Raw genomic sequence first — 13,323 nt, forward strand, 5'->3', positions numbered from 1 at the left:
AGTATGTGAATATCAAAATATGTAAAAGAAAAGAAAAATTCTTGTATTAGCAGGTTTTAAAATGTGATTTTGAAACTAATTATTGTTACTACTAAATCTAATTTAATTTTATATTATATCTAGAAAATAATAGATTATAATTAATTAAAAAATTCACATTTTGAAAACGTGAACCGAATATATAAAAAAGATTTTACAATTTATGGATAGACAAGAAAAGTAACTGTTAGGTTATGTTATTTTTAATTTATAGTTAATTCAAAAGTAATTTCTCATGATCCTTCAGCTATTTAAAATAATAATTGAATCATATAAAATACTTGATTTTTAATTGATGTAAACTACAGATAATGTAACTTAATAAAATCGGAGAGAACTTTATCTTAAAATGTTCCAGTAAAAAAACAAGATGATATGTATGAGAGCTAGGGCGGTGGTGCCATCTCTTAGAACATTTTGGTCACGTCTCGCACATTACTTTTTGACTCCTAATTGAATTACGAGGCTTACTTTTGTCATCATACGACATTGGATTTAATTTTGTATATATTTATTTAGTTTTGACACTACAACAAAAACAACAGCAGTAGAATTTATTCTAGTTAACTTGAACAATATATTATAAAAAGAAACACATCAGCTGACATAATTTTATTAACAAAAAAAATCTCCTTTAATAGTTTGGTTAATAATATAGTTTTATATAGGTGCGGTGCTCACTACCATCTCCATCAAGTCAATAATCTCTCTTCTCTTCTTCCTCTTCTTAAACACAATGCATGAAGCCTCACAGCCTCTTTTTCATTATTAGATAAAGAAAATATAACAAAACTAGCACCATCAACAAATTGAAGAACAAAACCCTACCCCCTGCATGCACATATATATATATATATATATATATACATATCAATACTCACACAGTTCATACCTTGTTGATTCGTCCAAATGGATCTAATTTTCTCTCATTCTCCTTCCTCGTACGTCACTCTCATTTTGCTGTTATTCTGCAAAGGTAATATGATTACTTTCGTTAGCTTCATAGCATTGCGTGCATTTTTTATCATTCATATGGTACAATGGAGCTTCATAACATTTACAACAAGCGTACTTTTTTTTTTTCAAAAAAAAAAAAAAAAAAAAAACAGGATTATCAGGTGCTACATTCACAATGGTTAACAGATGCAGCTACGCAGTATGGCCAGGGATTCTTGGCAATGCAAAATTAGATAGCACCGGCTTTGAATTGACACCTGGAAGTTCCCGTTCCGTACAAGTTCCGCCAACGTGGTCCGGCAGATTCTGGGGCCGAACCGGTTGTACATTTGACCCGACTACCGGTCAAGGAAGTTGCACAACCGGTGACTGTGGCTCTAACCAAATAGAATGCAATGGTTTAACTGCAAAGCCACCGGCTACTTTGGCCGAATTTACAACCGGGTCCGGTACCCAGGACTTTTATGATGTCAGCTTAGTTGATGGTTACAATTTGCCCATGATTGTCGAACCAATTGGCGGGTCAGGTACTTGTTTGTCAACGGGTTGCGTAACGGATTTGAACCAACGTTGCCCGGCTGAGTTACGGGATCAGTCCGGCGAGGGGTGTAAGAGTGCGTGTGAAGCCTTCGGGAATCCTGAATACTGTTGCAGTGGCGCGTATGCTACACCGTCCACTTGTAAGCCGTCCGTTTATTCGGAAATGTTTAAATCCGCGTGTCCGAGATCATACAGCTACGCATACGATGATGCGACAAGTACATTTACTTGTACGGGAGCTGATTATACAATTACTTTCTGCCCTTCAGTAACAAGGTAAGTATTAAATATTAATTGTTAGAAAATTATTTTTAGTAGTGTTATTTAATTCACCCACCTGCATTCACTTTATTCTGTTTCTTTTTCCATCTTCTTTTTCTTATTGATTATTATTATTATTTTTTTGTTTTTAATTTGAGATTCGTATAGGATCTGTAAAATGTTCTCTTCTTTTAAAAGTATCCGAATTTCTTTTCGTGCTACTTTTTCTTGCCATTTTTTTTTCTTTAGTAATCCACAAGCCAAGGGCAAATTGCCCGATCCATTAAATATTGTGGCATACAGCCAAGAAATTGCTAGCTACACCATTAGACATAATGTGCAAATCATGAAGATATTTCACTGAAACATATAGTAAGATGATATGTGCATGTATTAAGATGATACGTATTATATAATCATAACTCAGTGCTGATGTTAGCATGTTTTAAAATGAAAATTACATATAACTATGTGATGGTGTGTGTGTGTGTGTATATACATGGTCTTAAACTTTCAGTTTAAAATATACAAACATCGCAATTAGAGAAACATTTAAACATGTGTGTATGCTTTTTAATTTCAACCTAACTGGTTTGCCATAATGGCCAATCATAGCACTTGTATTCTGCTTTATTCTTATTTTACAATTTTGTATTAATCTCTTCTTATATTAACTTTTACTCAGTCAAAAATCTGCAAGAGATGCATCTCCAACAACGCCAACCGCAACAGTTAACGGGTCAAGTGAGCAGCAGCCAATGGAGGAAATCAGTTCATGGTTACCAAATTTTTTTACAGGAGATTCGTGTAGAATCCTTTCTCATTCGGTTTTGCGGACAATGTTAATTGCTTCAGCAGTTTGCTTGATTTTTTTATGAACGCTCACTATTACCAAGCGTAAAGCTTAATTTGGTTTTTATTATTTTGCTTTTTTTGGGAGAGCTCAGGCTCAGCTAACCTACATAGGATCGGATTGTACCAAGCGTATAGCTTAATTGGGTTTTTATTATTTTGTTTTGTTGGGAGAGCTCAGCTAACCTACATAGGATCGGATTGTAAGAAACCCAATTTTCTAGGCCACTTGTATAGAATTAGCCATTTCAGAAAATAACATATACTCCCAGCTTATCAATTCCCTATTAATTGCGAGGATGTGTACTTTAAAGCAAACAATAAAAAGAAAGAGCTTTCGGAGATGGAATGTCATTATTTTAATAATCAATCTTTAGATGGCGTTTGGAAAAGTGATTGCTTTCCTTTGAATCTGAGTAATATGGTTGGTGTGCATCGACCAAAAGAAACCCACTTTGCTGGGATTGCAAGCATGCCTTTCTTGCGAGGAGTACAATTATGGTGTCTACGTTCTACATTAAAGGATCATGTCTCCATCATTATGTTTGATTGAATTACTTTCACAGGCAACCTTTTTTTTTTTTAGTGATTCACTGGTCCGATAATAGATAATATTAGGATTTTTTTTTTATATTAAGGTATTGTGATTTTTAAGTTACGCAGATATATAATTGTAAAATATATTATAAATATTATTTTAAAATAACAGTTTTAATAAAAATAATAAAAACATATACAAATATAAGATAAAATTAACTTAATTTTCAAATGACAGCAACAAATATTTACTAAATATATTAATATACATACCCAACCACAAGACGAAATAGACTTAAGTATAATGAACGTCCAGCAAGTTTCAATAATTTTTTCAGAAGACAAGAAGAATTATTCTTCTTCTAAGCAGGCAAGAAATTCTTGTTACTATTAGGCAACGTTGTTTTATTTCTGCCATCAATCTTGTTCGCCGAATGGAGGCATTGGAATTCGATATTCCAATACATGAATATATTCTCAAACGGGATAGACTGTCGACTTTACATTCATTTAATTAAATTTTATCGTAAATGCATTAATTTCAAATTTGATTAATCATACAGATAATTAATTAATTATGATATAAGGACATCCAGTTGAAAATTGGAAATGCTGATTGAACAGTTTGGTTCAGGGATTTGTGCTCAGAAAGCAACAGAATCCTAACAAAGCAATAGCTATGAGCCATTAACATTTACCCCCACAGAGACAGAAGCATAAAAATAAAAAAGCGACGGTTGATTTATGTGAATGGGGCAGAACGAAGTCGATGCAGGTTCGATATCCCTATGGAGGTCACATTATTTATTTATGTGATTAATTTCTAAACGAAAAAGGTGAAGGGCGTCAAAACAGAATCAAAGCTTTGACGTCACCTTGAGATAAGAAGAATTTAGCTGGGAATACGATTGGCAATAACGACGGTGCAATTGGCAAAGTTGTCCCACTTGTCGACACCAAGATTGGTTACCAATTACATTATTAAATTAAAATCACTAGTTACTTTATGATCTATGATGGTAATCTCAAGATATATCTTCAGGCAATAAATAATCCTCCTTTTTTTGTTTTGGAGCTAGTTTGGGATCGTGCTAACTTGATAAAATAAGTTGTTTCTAGTAGACAAATAAAATAAGCAATTGATTAGAAAAATAATTTGGTGTCAGGTTAATTGTATTCAGTGACGAAGCTATGAAAAAGGCTAACCCATACTAGTTTCTTGAAAAAAAAAATTAATTAATTATAAATTTATTCTTTTTAAAAAACTTATAATAAAATATAAAATATAACTAATAATTATAGTCCACATCTATTTTCTCTAAATCAAAAAATTTACGCAAATCTCTGACTAATTGATCCAATTATCCAAAGTTTAAATTCCTTAAAATTTAGTTGTTCAAGTCATCAAGTTACCACCTCATGAGTGATGGTCAGCCTGACAGCCTCTACTGCACCCGCATGCTCATACTGTTTTTAAATTAGTTATTTGCTTATATTTTTGTCAAATTTTTTTGATAAAATAATTAATAACGATCTAATGTATTATTATCACACACAATATAATTCAAATACGATAATATATGAGTTTTCTTTTTTGAAGAATCGAACAAAATTTCATTGATAGTGTTTTTTTTTATTTACATTGTACTTTTATAGTTTTATTATTAGTTTTTTTTGCTTATCTAGTAAATTTTAATAATCTCATTTGTACAAAATAATTTTTTTGAGAAGTAATTGAATTTAAAAAAAAAATCTAGCCCACTCCAACAAATAGTGCTAGCTTCGCCACTGATTGTATTATTATAGTCGTTATGAGTTTAAAAAATATAATACATGCATTGATAAATTTTATTACAAAAATGTTGTTTTATTATATAATAATTAAAATAGACATATGTTTAAATTCCTTTTTATTTTTTAGAATATGTTTAATAAATTGTGTGGATATGCCTTTTTCTTTTTAAAATACATAAAATTACATTTAAGTGACAAAAACTCAATTAAATAATGAATTTCATAATTTGTTATGTATAAAATATGATAAAAATCCATACTAATACATAATGCAAATAAAATAAAAAATAGTAGGCATTACATTCACATTAAACTTGTTACAATAATAATTGTCAAATATTTCATTATTGTGATCTAGAGCCATTAGTATTGTAATATCCTTTTTGAATGTCATTGTCTTTTTCTATTCCTTCATGAAAGATTGAATTTAAATGTCATTAGGATCATTTTCAATGTTGTCAAAACGTAGACCACGTTGTGCATGCCTCCTCATATAGTTGTGCAATTTCATGATTGAATGATATAATTGGTATTAATGTAATTCGATTGGTGGCGGTAATATAATATCTAACGGTTCATATGTTAAAGCTTGTGCAAAAAAAAAAGAAATAATCATTTTTTCGTAAAAAAAATATTAAGACTCTAATAGGAACTTTAGAAATAAGTGGTTGCTTTTTTAAGAAGTTGATTATAAAAAACAACTTGTTACCTACTTTTAAAAAATAGTATCAAAATAGAAAAAATTATAAAATAAATAGTTTTTACAAAATTTATCAAACAATGTTGTCAAAAAATATGAAATAAAAAGCATATTAAATTTCAACATTAATACCAAATGAGATCTTGGGGCCCATTTGAAACTGTTAATGTTCAAAAGTGATTTTAAAAAGTTAAAAATTAATTTTGGTTTGTAGTAAATTTTTTCACAAGTCACTTTTGGCAAAAACACTTCATCCCACAGTAGATTTTGAAAAGCAAGAGAAGAGTGATTTTGAGAATCACTTGTAATTTAACACAATTCCATACATATCATAATATGTATTATAAAAATATAAAATTATCTTTATTTATTAATAAATAAAAATCATTAACTTTAAAAAGATTATTATTATTATTATTATTATTATTATTATTATTATAACAAAATAAAAATAAAATTAATAATGTAAAATATTTATTTTAGTTATCAATTATTATAATTTTATTCGATATTATATCCAATTAAGTTATTTACACTATTATAACAATTTAACAGTAAAATTATCAAAAATTTATCTAATTTTTTCACAGTTAATTAAAATTACAACATTACTAAAATACCCTTGGCTTGCACGATTTCCAATCGAACTGAAATGAGTCTGTCTTGACCTCTTTTTGCTCCCTAGTATTCTATGTATTATTTAACCAGATTAAGGTCATTTTCTATTGCAGAAATTTGATATTCCACCGAATTATGGTAATTTCGATCAGTAGAAGTTAAGAATTTGTTCATTCAAGTTGTGCCATTGGGCTGGATGTTCATTGGTGGTCTGCGCCCTTAACTTAGACAGCGTTGAGAGCACCGGCTCTATTTCTGAGCTTCTCCAGTTCAATAAATCCTGTATTGTGTTATAAATACCCGTAGGGCTAGATGCCCAAAGACTTGAGGGCCAATAAAAAATCATCTATTATTAAAACAAGAAGAAATTGAAAGCCCATTGATATAAGCGAATTACACAATCATAATCTGACATGCTGATTCATCCATAATTGATAGTGTCAACTGTTAAAAGACAAAATTCCCGGTGATTATGGTTACATTGAATCTAAGATCTAAAACGTTTTTTCACCAAAGTTTCCAAAACTGGAAATGAACGCACTATGCAGAGCGTTTATGCTTTCCTAAGAAACTGGGATGTTGTTGCCCATGCTTTTATTAGGCAATCTACAACTCATCCTTGCCAGAATACTCTGTATCCACGTCCTCTTTGGCAGCCGAAGATTCTTTCATTTCAGTGTCAGCATCAGTCTCTTCTACATCATCTTCCTCCTCAACAGCTGCATCAGGGCTAATGTTAAGACTAGATTTCACCGTGCTGTAAATTCGGGAGGCAAAATCCTTGGGATCATTGAGCGAAAAGCCACTCTCCATGAGTGCCGTCTGGTAAATGAGTTGGGCTGTTTGCTGGACACCCGCATCCTAAAAGCAAACCAATCAGTAGTTAGAAAAGAAGCTGGAGAAATCTTGCATCGATGGACTAACAAATCTTCAAACTGGTGTACATTGAATTAGGATTACTGAAATCATCTTTCCCTGTTAAGAGAAAATGAGAAAAAAATTCTACCTCAGGGTCCTTGACGACTCTCTCCCGGAGCTCTTTGATGATTGGATGCCTTGGATTGATTTCAAGCACCCTCTTGCCCCGCATATATGCTTGCTTGCTAGCATCTGAGAGAGTCTGAGACTGCATGATCCTCTCCATATTCGCACTCCAACCATACTTTGACGTCACAACTACGCAAGGGGTGTTATCCAAGCGGTTGCTTACTTTCACATCATCCACGTTCTCGCTGGCAAGAGCACCCTTCCACCATTTCGTGAGCTCCTTGAATGACTCCTTAAGTTCCTTATCTTTAGTGTCTTTACCAAGTTTAAGACCCTCTTTGGATACATTTTGGAACTTTTTGTCTTCATAATCCATCAGGTATTGCATCAGGTATTCATCAACTGGATCAGTGAAGAAAATCACCTGGCAACAAAGCAACGTATAAAGTTAAAGGCCGAGAAGAAAAAGAACTATAAAATAATTATAAAGACAAATTGATCTGTTCTATCATAAGTAAACAGCCAGATCATTCCCATTACCTCATAGTTCTTCTTCTTAAGCCTCTCAAGGAATGGAGACTTTTCCAACTGTTCCTTGTTGGCGCCTGTAATGTAAAAGATGTCCTTTTGTCCAGCTTTCATTCTTGAAATGTATTGGTCCAGACTAGTCAATTTACCATCTGACTTTGTGCTATAAGAGAGTACAGACACCATGGGAGAAAGAAGCTGAGACAAAAGGCAAGCTTATCCTTGAAAAATAAAAATATTCATATGATAGATTCAAGGAATAAAACAAGTACCTCTCAAATCTGAGAAGTTTTGCCAATCTGTTTCTATTAGCTGCATCTTCAATGATACCAAGTTTAATTGACTTGCCAAACTCATTCCAGAATTTGGTATATTGACCCTTTTTGTCATCATCATCACTGAATTTTTCAACATCTGCACCATCATCAAGTTTCAGCATCAATGAGTTTCCAGTAATCAATTTGAAATAGAAGAGAATTGAACATCAAAAGAGAAAACACAAAAGAACTTATTTGCTTTAGAGAAAGCTAGTTAGCCAGAATGGCCTGGCTGCAATGAACAAAAAAATGATGGAACACTGGCAAGAATTTGGGCTGATACATCACTTTTTATTTATCTCACAAGAAAACTATAAAAGAAGCTCTAAGAGTAGCTGGAGAAAATTTAAGTTAATTGAAGCACACCTTTCTTGTCTTTGCCAGTGGACTCATCAGGATCCTCCTCAGCAATTTTACGGATCATGTCGAGGGCCTTTCGGATGAGTTTCTTCTTGATAGTTTTCAAGCTGCTGTGCTGCTGAAGCATTTCTCTTGAAACATTGAGTGGCAATGTGTCGGAATCAACAAGACCCTGCACCAATTTGAGAAAATCATGACACTGGTTTCACCTTATTTCAGGAAAACCCAATTAGAAGAACTTATCAAAGACCTACATACCTTCAAAAAGTTGAGATATTTGGGCAAAAGCTCATCAAATTCATCAGAGATGAAGACCCTTCTAACATACAACTTCAAGTTGGCCTTATTGGTGTTATAATAACTCTCATAAAGATCATGAGGAGCCTTTGGAGGCACAAACAAAACAGCCTTAAACTCAACATCGCCTTCAGCATTGAAGTGACTCCATGCTAAGGGCTTCTCATCACTAAAATCCTGAAAGAAAACAATGTGCAAATGATTAAAACAACAGTTATCTTGTGGATACTATTTTCCTATCCAAATTCTGAAAGCTATGCAAGTGTGCCAACTATTCGAGATGGAAGAGTACCTTCACTAAAGAGTGATAGAATTTGGCGTACTCTTCCTCTGTCACTTCCTTGGGATTCCGCAGCCATATAGCCTTTACATCGTTCAAGAGCTCCCACTCAAAAGTAGTTTCCTTCACTGTCTTGGTCTTTGGCTTTTTCTCAGAATCTTCATCTTCATCTTCACTTTCACTTTCACTTTCACTTTTTTCCGTTTCTTCTTCTTTTTCAGCTGTTTGTAACAGTGGAGAACATAGAATAAAGTGAAAAAACAACTACAATCACAAATGAGTCATCCAAAATTTCAAATGGCATCATGATATCCTAATCCAAAATTTGAACAGTCTGGAATGTTAAATGTACCTTTCTCCTCTTCATCACTTGAGTCATCCTCGTCAGTAGGAACATCCACATCAACCTCTTTGCTGGCCCAGATATAGATGGGGAAGTTGATAAATTCAGAATATTTCTTCACCAACTCCTGTGGACAAAATAAATTATAAAAAATTAATCTCCAAAAACAGAATTCATCATAAACAGAATACCAAACATTAAATTCTTGTTGTTTATGTCAAGATTTCAGTGCTGTTTGATCTGTAAACCAAATGCGCAAGATAAATTTGTATGGACAAATTATGATGAACTACAGACCTTCAACTTGCTCTCTTCCAAGTACTCCCCAGCTTCATCTCTGAGGTGCAATCTAATCTTGGTTCCGCGTCCTAGTGGCTCATTCCATGTGTCCTCAGAAATTGCAAATGCTCCATCAGCCTTTGATTCCCATACATACCTAAGTGGCAAACAATTACCATCATTAGACATTTAAGCAAGTTGAAAGCCAAATTTAACTATTCGTGTGCAAAAAGACTTACTGTTTGTCATCATTATGTTTGCTAATTACTTCAACATAGTCAGCAACAAGATATACAGAGTAAAACCCAACACCAAATTGCCCAATAAGATTGAGGTCACCGCTAGTCTGCATTTTCTCAACAAATGCTGCAAGAAAGACAATAATTCTAATTAATATTGTTCAACACTAACAAGATTGGATAAGGCCTTAACACAATATAAGTACCTGATGTTCCAGATTTTGCAATGGTTCCCAAGTTCTTGATTAAATCCTCCTTCGTCATACCAATACCTCTGTCACGAATTGAAAGAATTTTCTTCTCTTTGTCTAGCTTAATCTGCATTCGATCACAAACCAAACTAAGTAAATTATGCTATATCCATTGATAAACTTAATTATTCAATTATAAATGAAATTATTTATTATTTAATAACCATTATTCCATTAATGCAACTCAGCTAAAAGTTTCTCCACATGAATTGAGCACAAACCTGGATCTCCAGCTTAGTGTTGTCTCCTTCTCCCAAGACCTCTTTGTCAGTCAAAGAGAGGAATCTAATCTTGTCTAGTGCCTGAATTTCAACCGAAATGAATAAATAAATTCAAATCTCTGCATAAACAACTAAAACTTTGAGAAGCTTATTATAGAAAGAAGTGCTTACATCAGAAGCATTGGAAATCAACTCTCTGAGGAAAATATCTTTGTTGCTGTAAAGAGAATTGATGATAATATCCATGAGCCGAGACACCTCAGCTTGGAATTCAAATTTCTCCGCATTATTACGAAGTGACCTCTTCGAGATCGACTCCGCTTCCCTAAAACCAAAATAGAATCATACATCATATTACAAAATTAGGGGAAAAAATGCTAGTATGACAATCATCGTAAAGCAAGCATGATTGACAACACTAACCTCTTTGCCACGTCAGAATCTGTCGACAAACCATTTGGTACGGCTCCGAGTTTCTCCTCGACCTTAGGAGGATCCACTAGTTTATCAGATTCATCCTCTGCTTTTGCCTGTATATTTCGGCCTGAAAAATCACAGATCCGACATCGTATGAGCCCGCAAACAATGCAGCAGACGCTGAAAATAATTAGAGACTTACAACATATCACTAGCTTACCTTGATCTGGAATCAGAGCGACAAGGAAAAGGAGAAGCAATATGGAAGGGATTGTCCACTTCCTCATTGTTAACTTTGAAATTGGTATAGTTCTAGTAGCTTCGATCAGTTGAAAATGATCAAATTATTGCCAATTGTTTTTGCTCGCTTTGCCGTTTGATGATTATATAGCGCAGGTGCTAAGACGAGACTGCAGATCTCACGAGACTGAACTACTTCGAGCGAAACTGTTTGGATTGGCGTTTCTCTTGCCAGCGTGGATAATCGGACGGTTTGTGCTTGAAGATTGATACGTGGCGGCGAATCATTGGTGTTGCTTTGTTTCATTGACGTGGAGAATTTTAAGGCTGTTGAGCGGCCCCACGAGACGACTCTAAGCCGGAGTCAACTTGACCAAACTAGTGGGCCGATTACTGGCGAGAAGGATGATCTAACGACTGAGATTTATTTGTGAGACGTGGCAGAATATTAATCCATTTTTATTTTTAACTTCATAAAAATATAGCAAGATTTCTAGATAATTCTACTGGCCTGTTTGGATCACAGGATATCCAAATTCGAAGTATCGACGGCGACGGACATAAACCAGATTTGGGCCCAAGTAGAGCCTATTTTAAGTTGTGAGATATCTTTCCAAAAAAATAAAATTATGAGATAAGCCCGTTTCTCCAAAAGAAGGCCTTTTGACACGCCGTCAAAATTCCTTATGACAACTCCTTTTCAATTGAAATTATTTAAATAACAGATAAATTAATTTATCTGTTATATTTTAATTTTAATAATTTTTTTTTAATAAAATCACAAAAGTTTAAAGTTCTCCATGAGAAGAATTTAGGATTTGTATATATTTTATGAATAAGAATTTTAAATTACTTTTTTATAGTAGATTTTATGGAAATATGATTAATTCTATTATATAAAATTTGTATTTTATAAATTAAATTTGGAGTATTAGGAAATTTTATAATAAGGATTGAGTAAGGATAGACATCCTAAATTTCTTATCCCAAATTTGATCTCAAATTATGTGTCATTAATTGAGTAGTTGGTAATTTTTTTATAAGATTTAAGTGGATTGATTGCATTATCTTATCAATCAATTGATAAATGCTATATCATTTGGAATAATCTTTTGAGTTAAAAAGTTGGGATGTATATTGCTACTCATAAGGATTTTGGAGGGGTTTAAAAGCTCTGATCTTTCTCCAGTTGTCCACCCAAATAAAATGCTAAACTTACTCACTTTAGATATTTAACTAAGATATTTAATGATGCAGTATTTTATATGTTATCTATTGAGTGGATTATAAAAATAATATGTTAATAATTATAATAAAATCAATTAATATCAAACAAATGACATTAAATGATTGATGACATATCAATAAGTAATCTAACTATATATCCAAATTTAGTAAAAATCGCATTATTGTCCAGATAAACTAATATCTGCAATATAGGAACTCTATTTGCGCTTAAATAGCCAATGGCCCAACTTTATAACGAATTAAAAAAGCAGTTAGAAGTAATTAATTTTAAATTACCACATTGAAGTATCAAAATTGTTGATAAAAGTACAATCTTTTTTTTTTTTTTTTCATGATTCCCCTGCTAATCGCTATCAGTCACTGAATAGGAGGTGAGCCAAAGTCTCTTGATGAATCGTGTTAATGGGGCTGCTGTCCAAGTCTTCGCAGAATGTGACTGCCGTGTATCCCACTCGTAAGTCGTAAGACTCGTATGACTTTGACCGGCGACTAGTATATCATGCGAAAATAAACTGAGAGGCTGTTTAGATTGGTAGTTTACATATATGTGATTTATTTGTTTGGCCCTGGATAGTGATTTGCCGTTGAGCATATTCACTTTAGTTGTGCAACTTAGATTATAATCAAGTCCTGTTAAATTGGGATCAAAGACTTGAGCTAAATAACGTCCACGCACGAGTAAAAAACGTGAATTAATTATCTTAAACATTGTTGATTTAAGCGTTCGTTTTAAATCCATTGAACTTGCCAGACCTCTGTAAGTTGCATGCGACTAGATTATCAGAGTTCATGGCCTTTCAATAAACTCATGACAGCAACTACGATTGGTAAAAGAATTCCTTTGAATTGCTGCTAATCACCTTTTAGAGACCTCGAATCTTGGCTAACTTTAGTGTATTTTGAGGAAGACCCAAATTTTGTTTGAGAATTTTTTTTTTTTTAATTACAATTACAATACATACTCTGGTATTTTACAATTAAAAAATTTATTAAGCTGCAACATAAAATACTACTCATA

The 13,323-nt window shown here is 33.0% G+C and overlaps 2 protein-coding genes across 2 annotated transcripts; one reads left to right on the forward strand and one right to left on the reverse strand.

Moving 5' to 3' along the window:
- The first annotated feature begins 885 nt into the window (after positions 1–885).
- On the forward strand, positions 886–2,980 carry LOC18040384 (thaumatin-like protein 1). The gene is made up of 3 exons (XM_006435131.2): positions 886–1,015; positions 1,149–1,812; positions 2,483–2,980. Exons 1-3 carry the CDS (start codon positions 949–951, stop codon positions 2,673–2,675), a joined length of 924 nt encoding a protein of 307 aa, XP_006435194.1. The 5' UTR covers positions 886–948; the 3' UTR covers positions 2,676–2,980.
- A 3,682-nt stretch (positions 2,981–6,662) lies between these two features.
- Positions 6,663–11,217, reverse strand: LOC18040385 (endoplasmin homolog). The gene is made up of 15 exons (XM_006435132.2): positions 11,038–11,217; positions 10,824–10,944; positions 10,572–10,725; positions 10,401–10,481; positions 10,135–10,246; positions 9,929–10,055; positions 9,708–9,846; positions 9,420–9,537; positions 9,080–9,288; positions 8,749–8,964; positions 8,497–8,662; positions 8,086–8,227; positions 7,826–7,976; positions 7,305–7,709; positions 6,663–7,159 (listed from the first exon to the last, which is right to left on the reverse strand). Exons 1-15 carry the CDS (start codon positions 11,102–11,104, stop codon positions 6,905–6,907), a joined length of 2,463 nt encoding a protein of 820 aa, XP_006435195.1. The 5' UTR covers positions 11,105–11,217; the 3' UTR covers positions 6,663–6,904.
- Positions 11,218–13,323: the final 2,106 nt, after the last annotated feature.

This window comes from Citrus clementina, unplaced genomic scaffold (genome assembly GCF_000493195.1).
Source record: "Citrus clementina cultivar Clemenules unplaced genomic scaffold, Citrus_clementina_v1.0 scaffold_5, whole genome shotgun sequence".
Lineage (NCBI taxonomy): Eukaryota > Viridiplantae > Streptophyta > Magnoliopsida > Sapindales > Rutaceae > Citrus > Citrus x clementina.